Source organism: Salvia splendens, chromosome 5 (genome assembly GCF_004379255.2).
Source record: "Salvia splendens isolate huo1 chromosome 5, SspV2, whole genome shotgun sequence".
NCBI classification, from domain to species: domain Eukaryota; kingdom Viridiplantae; phylum Streptophyta; class Magnoliopsida; order Lamiales; family Lamiaceae; genus Salvia; species Salvia splendens.
In genome coordinates, this window is record NC_056036.1 from 18,468,310 (window position 1) to 18,475,716 (window position 7,407).

Genomic DNA, 7,407 nt, shown 5'->3' on the forward strand with positions numbered 1-7,407 from the left:
TGCCCCCACTGCACATTTTAAAAAGCAAAGTCATTGATGATTACTTGGATGTTTCACTTTTTTTAAGCTTGTCGAAAGTAATTATACTACCAGATTTGTACTTCAGCTATTGAAATCAAGCATACCACTATGTCTTTGCCAAACAATCGAAAAAATATCCTGACAATTTTTTTTATAATATACTGTACAACTTTATTTTTCATGAAGGATGGATGTGTTCATGAAGTGAGTGTAGACGAGTCGTGTCTAGTACCAGCAAATAAAGATCGGCTCACTTACTTGAAAATCTAACCTAAATAAGCTTAGTTGAGCTTAAGAGCATCCGCAGCGGTTGAAGGACGGCGTCCGTCCGTGCCAGCGGCACGGCACCCACTGTCCGCCGCTGCTCGATGCATCGAGCACGTCCGTGCCAGCGAGCAGCTGACATGGCGCGTTCTGATTGGCCAACGGCATTTCCGTTGGAAATTCATTTTTTTTAAATCGAAAATAATACCAAAAATTTTAAAAAAATATTCTCAGATTCCCAAAAATATGGCCGTTTTTTACCGTTTTTTCTGGAATTTTTTTGATTTTTTTATTCCTAAATCATCTATAAATATATACATTTAGCATCCATTTTTCACATCAAATCATTTGCCATTCATCTCTCATTCATATTTTTTCATACAACTTATCTACATCTTCCTCTCTCACTTAAACCCTCTTAAATGGATTTCACCAATCTCATTGCGGAAGCGGAGCGCGAAGAACAAGAATACTATGAACAATATCGTGCCGTCTATGAAGCCTATGTTATCGCGAATACTCCGCCCCTCCTCCTCGACCAACTAGATCAACTCGCCGCTACATCCATCGTGATCGGGAGGGGGCCAACGAAAGGCTTGTTGCCGACTATGTTTCCGACCAGCCGCGGTTTCCGGAAGATTACTTTCGGCGTTGTTTTCGCATGTCAAAACACTTGTTTATGCGTATTGTCAACCCATTATCCGCCCTATTGAATACTTTCAAACAAGTACAGACGCAACTGGTCGGCAAAGTCTCTCGGCGTTGCAGAAGTGTGCGTGTGCCATCCGACAACTTACTACTGGGCAAACGGCTGACCTCTTCGACGAGTATTTGCATGTCGGTGAGTCAACTGGAATCCTTTGCCTTAAATTTTTTGCGGCGGCGTTCGTTCAGCTTTCGGTGAGGAATTCCTTCGGGCACTCACCACCGATGATTGCTAACGGTTGCTTCGTCTTCACGAAACAGTCCATGGTTTTCCCGGTATGCTTGGCAGTATTGACTGCATGCATTGGAGGTGGAAGAATTGCCCGACTGCTTGGAAGGGGCAACACTTATCCTTGAAGCGGTCGCCGACTACCGCCTATGGATTTGGCATGCATATTTTGGTATTGCCGGATCCAACAACGACTTGAACGTGCTCTATTCTTCACCACTCTTCAATGATGTTTTGAATGGTGTAGCAACGGCGATCGACTTCACTGTCAACAGAAATGCATACCACATGGGTTACTATCTCGCCGATGATATCTACCCAAGATGGTCGACTTTCGTGAAGACGCTCAGCAACCCGCAAGACCCGAGACGGGTTCTTTTTGCGCAGCGTCAAGAGTCCGCTCGGAAAGACGTCGAAAGAGCTTTTGGGGTCCTTCAAGCCTGATTCAACATTGTAAAGGCCCCGTCTCGGCTGTGGTACGTGAAAAATATCATGTACACGTGTATTATCTTGCACAACATGATTATAGCTGACGAAGGACCGATGACGGCTAGCTTTTACGACGAGGATGAAGCCGGAAGCTCAACCGCGAGGTCTCTCCCACGCCGAGGTGTGCATACGACGGTGGGCGAGAGGATCGAAACAAGGAACACAAAGCGCGATACCCGAGCCCACATTGAGCTACAAGAAGACCTAATCAAACACATTTGGGCGAAATTCGGCCACGAGTAGTGGGTTTTTTTTTAATTTTATGAATTTAATTATGTAATTTTTAATTTTTAGGATTTTAATTATGTACTTTTTAATTTTAGGATTTTAATTATGTAATTTTTAATTTTTTTATAATTTGTAATAGTATTTCAGATATTTTTAATGCATTTTAATTTTGTAGAAATGTTTTTATTTAAATTGAATAATAGAATCATGTGACCCTTGAGCTTGTCCTTTCGGAAGAGCACGAATGTGGATGTTGTGCTCTATAAAAGTGGGTCCGGGCCCACATCCGTGCTCGTTGGCAAGAGCACGGATGGGGATGCTCTAAAAATGCATTATTGAATTGATATGGATGAAAGTTATTTATTTGAAATTTAAATCACGTGAAAGATTTAAGCGAAGATCCCAAGTATAATAGAATTTATATCAACTCTAATTAGCTTTCGTTTTGCATCGATTTAACTATATTTATTTTCCTCCGACAAGATAAATGTCCAAGTCATTATCAAGAAGCAGAATCAAGGAGCTCACTTACTACAGTTGCATAATTTCACCAGCCAAAACCTTTACTCTTTAAATTTTCCCTCATAATGTAACTGTTACTTCTCAAATAAAGGAATCAATAGAATGTTAAAAGTCATCAGCAGATGTCTACGTATACTAATATGAGAATTGAAAGGCAAGAACAGGTAATCACCCAAACACCTACAAGAGGATTTAAGAAGCCAATAATACAAATATGAATGGTGCTTCAAATCTGCATCAACTATACATCATTTTCATAAGGTTTGTTACAGTGATTCTCGGCAAGTAAAAGAAAGCGCTTGAATTCTGAGAAGAGATACATACATGTGCACTTACAGTTCTACAAGTATTTTTCTATGCAAGTTGTCAGCGTCGATTCTGGAACAGCACCGATGACTGCTTCTTTCTTCTCCCCGTTCTTGAAGATTATGACAGTGGGAATACTCCGGATCCCATACTGTGTTGCAATGGATGAGCAATCATCGGTGTTGACCTTGTAGCATTTGAGCTTCCCAGCATAGTCCTTGGCCAGTTTGTCGATGACAGGGTGAATCATTCGGCATGGCCCACACCACGGTGCCCAGAATTCAACAAGAACAGGCAACTCACATTCGATCACATTAGATTGCCAGTCCGGATCAGTAACAGCAGCCACTGCAGTTTCTAAGAAACTAATGATAAGCCATTTCATAAGGTGGACGATTTCGATTTCCAAACAAAACAACATGATTCTTTTTTTGACAAATTCCTATTCATTTCCACAATGTGCAACACAACTGCAACGAATAATCTAACAAATGTTCACACTTCAATGAGTTTATCATTTAGGTAGAACAAGCCAATGGATACAAACAATACACGAGTAGTAACAGGTTAAAGAGGGTAATTGCATAACAAATTCATCTTCATCACTAGTATTTCTCCAATCCTACCTCTTTCAAATTGGATATATCCTAAATTGCAGAAATTATCAACAGCCTTATAATATCCCCAGCTTTTAAATGTATGCTTGTAAACAATAGATTAGCCTGCACTATTTTTATATATCTCTGTCAATCTTCAATAGAGCCAGCTAATGTTTTTGCATTCTGCTAATTTTACATTCTTCGAGTATAATCAATTCTTTTAACCATTAGAGAAAGGAAAATTGAGCTCAGATTCTGGAATTAATACATCGAAACACTAAATTAAGCACGGGGAATTAAAACCTAAGGGGGAAAGAAGTGTTTGCAGTTTTACAAGATACTAATTCAATTAAAAATGAAGTTGTTTCGTCTATTAAGTGCATAAAATCAACAAAACAGACCTCCAAGAGCTGCTGTGTCTTGCGCCTCGCAAACGATTCTAGTGCGAGGTGGAGCAAATTTGTGAGTGGTCCTCAGATTTGCGGAGGAGCGAGTTCGTAGCATCTTGAGACCCCTCAGCTGGGGAAATCGGACGGGGGCGGAGGGGAGAGCGGAGGCGCGTGGTATGATTAGGGTTTCTAGGACTCCGGCCATGGCGAATACTCAGAATCACACAGAATGAGTGTTGCGCGAGTGCTGTGTGTGGTAGATAAGTGGAGGAGAGAGAAACAATGATATTTTGATTTCCAATGGATGGATGAGGAGGAATACTTGCTCTTTAAAATTATCGCTCTTATTTTTATTCCTATTCCTATTCCTATTCCTATTCCTATTATTATCTTTATTATTGTTATTGTTATTGTTATTGTTATTGTTATTGTTATTGTTATTGTTATTGTTATTGCTATTATTATTATTATTATTATTATTATTATTATTATTATTATTTTGAGAAATAGGGCCTGTTTTTGTAGTTGGGCTTTCATAAATTGGTTCTGTTCGGGAACTGGGCTTAGAGTTAATATACTACTCCATAAAACTCTCTTAGCTAAATCTATAGAAATAAAAAAAACTTCAAATGATTTCATTAGAAATAGTACTACTTTATATTGTTCTCATATAAGCAAAACAATGAAATCAATAATGAAAAGTGAATGTGGTTATCAATGTCTATTAAAGTTAAGGTGAAACTACGGAACGCATGATTATTGATTGATTACTATAAAAACATGAGCAAAAGATGATCTAAAATACCGCTTATCAAAATTAGTTATAACTACTCTACCTTTGCCTCGCAAAATCCAAATTTTAGCCCTCTAACTTCAAATTTTATTTAACTCTATTACATTAAAGGATTGATGGCCATATATTTTGAAAATAATATAAGAAAGGCCCAAAAGTGGCCTAAACTTTAGGCCCAACCACATGCTGGAAGCTGCATTGGTGGTGGGCCTGGGCCCAGGTGCGGACGTGTAGCTACGTTTTCTCTAGGTTTTTCTTTGTTTTTTTAGGAGTATATAATAGCCTTTGTCATTAAGAATCTTATTTTGCCATTTTAGTCCTTCTCATAATAAGAGTTCTATTTTATTTTTTTACTATAAATGGTAAATAGGCCTCACATTCCACTAACTTATTCCAATCATATTTTATTATAAAACTATATATATATATATATATATATATATATAGAGTTGTGATCATATGATAATCCCTAAATATCGTAATAACCCTATAACCAAATCTAGACCACACATATTTCTAATCATGCGGTTGAGATTCAAACTTAGATTTACTTCATAAAAAAAAGCGCGGGGTAAAACTGTCATTTCTCTCATTTAATTTCTGAATTTTGCCAAATATCACGTAAAATGATAAAATGATAGGTTTATTGCATAGAATGATAGTTTTGAGATTCAAACTTAGATTTACTTCATAAAAAAAGTGCGGGGGTAAAACTGTCATTTCCCTCATTTAATTTCTGAATTTCGCCAAATATCACGTAAAATGATAAAATGATAGGTTTATTGCATAGAATGATAGTTTTGCCGAATAGAATGATACTCTGAGTTGATAACATGATACTTTTGACTGACTGATAAAATGATAGGTTTATTGCATAGAATGATAGTTTTGCCGGATAGAATGATACTCTGAGTTGATAAAATGATACTTTTGACTGACTGATAAAATGATAAAATGATAGGTTTATTGCATAGAATGATAGTTTTGCCGAATAGAATGATACTCTGAGTTGATAAAATGATACTTTTAGCTTATAAATGTTAGGTTTACTGCATAAAATGATAGTTTTGCCGGATAGAATGATACTTTTAGCCGATAGAATGATAGTTTTGCCGGGTAGAATGATACTTTCAGCCGATAGAATGATAGGTATTTTTGGTGTATAAAATGACATTTTTGTTTAATAAAATGATACTTTTACCTGATAAAATGATAATCTAAGCGGATAAAATGACAGTAACCTTATAAAAATGTCACTCTGAGTTGATAAAATGATACGTTTACTGCTTTGTAGGTTTGTATATTATGTATTGTGCCGATTATATTAGGTTTATTGCATAAAATGATAGTTTTGCCGGATAGAATGATACTCTGAGTTGATAAAATGATACTTTTGACTGAATGATAAAATGATAAAATGATATATGTTAGGTTTATTGCATAGAATGATAGTTTTGTCGAATAGAATGATACTCTGAGTTGATAAAATGATACTTTTGACTGGCTGATAAAATGATAGATTTATTGCATAGAATGATAGTTTTGCCGGATAGAATGATACTCTGAGTTGATAAAATGATACTTTTGACTGACTGATAAAATGATAAAATGAGCGAAATTCAGAAATTAAATGAGCGAAATTTGGATACGTAAATTTTATCATGAGCGAAATGACATATTTACCCCCGCGTTTTTTTATGAAGTAAATCTAAGTTTGAATCTAGACCACGTGATTTTAAAAATGTGTGGTCCAGATTTAGTTATAGGGTTATTACGGAAATTGAGGTTATCATTATAATGCACCCCTATATATATATATATATATATATATATAGGGTTTTAATCTATCTAAAGAATGGCCTTAAGTACCAAAATACAGCCCAAAAATCGGTCGTCAGATCTGTAAATGAATGGCCATGATCTGTTTTATATTATGTGAAATTTGTGTCATAGTAAGATCAATTTGAGTCATGTGAAGGGTATTTTCGAAAAATCAAATTAGTGGAATTGTTTCATATGGGCGGATTTAATGGGATTACTAAACTATACACACACTCTACAATGTGGTTTTGTTTCCAATGCCATTTATTAAGTGAGAGAGAATAAAATTTCAGTCATTTATTCCCCAAATCAAGCATAATTCGATCCAATCCCCCCAAATCCACCATTCCAACAAAACACGAATCGGCGTCCAAAAACCCTATCTAGTCTACATCGCTACTCAAATCAACAACAATCCTCTCACCGACAATGGTGAACACTCGTTCGGCTGGAATATCGAAGTATGAAGAAAAGGTTAGTTAGTGTTCATAATTCATTAGACTTCCAGAATGTGCAATCGAAACTAACGCAAATTTATCTTGTTTTGGTATGCTGTTAAGTAGAAGCTACCGCACCAACCACAATAAGGATTGCTGTGAAGAAGAAGCTACCGAACCAACCACAATAAAAAGTATTTTGTTTAAAATATCTGTTCATATTGTTTGAGATTACAGTTGAATTTTCGTTTAACACACCTTTCTTGTTGGTGTTTTCCTTCTAAAACAACAGATCCAGCAACTGAGAGGAGTTCGAATGAAATGGGAGAGTGCATCTATGACCGTCGACAAGAAGGTCATTCTTAAAATGACCGAAAAATACACTAACTATGACCTAAACAAGCCCTTTTCATTTTGGATCATCCAATATTAACATGACGGAAAACTACACTTACAATGACATAAACATACTCTATGTATGATTTTGTATTCATGTCGAGTTTTGTGTACATCAAATCCTACTTTGAAATTACGTAAACAATGTTTTGGTTGTAGTGCAAATATTGAATAGTACATCAGCCGTTTGACTAAAAATCGAATCGTT

The 7,407-nt window shown here is 36.3% G+C and overlaps 1 protein-coding gene across 2 annotated transcripts; it reads right to left on the reverse strand.

Moving 5' to 3' along the window:
• Window positions 1-2,649: 2,649 nt before the first annotated feature.
• Window positions 2,650-4,081, reverse strand: LOC121805537 (thioredoxin M4, chloroplastic-like). 2 transcript variants are annotated; one of them, XM_042205434.1, is made up of 2 exons: window positions 3,765-4,081; window positions 2,650-3,121 (listed from the first exon to the last, which is right to left on the reverse strand). In XM_042205434.1, the coding sequence occupies exons 1-2, from the start codon at window positions 3,955-3,957 to the stop codon at window positions 2,799-2,801; spliced, it is 516 nt and encodes a 171-aa protein (XP_042061368.1). In that variant the 5' UTR covers window positions 3,958-4,081; the 3' UTR covers window positions 2,650-2,798. The 2 variants fall into 2 exon arrangements, with proteins under 2 accessions (XP_042061368.1, XP_042061369.1); XM_042205435.1 differs by having other exon boundaries at window positions 2,650-3,112; window positions 3,765-4,076.
• Between the last annotated feature and the right edge of the window lie 3,326 nt (window positions 4,082-7,407).

Bases quoted from the DNA above. Each gene is read 5' to 3' on its own strand.
- LOC121805537 (XM_042205434.1), bottom strand. From the start codon at position 3,957: ATGGCCGGAGTCCTAGAAACCCTAATCATACCACGCGCCTCCGCTCTC. The intron at 3,122-3,764 runs GTCTGTTTTGTT...TTAGTTTCTTAG, and splicing joins AGACACAGCAGCTCTTGGAG to AAACTGCAGTGGCTGCTGTT.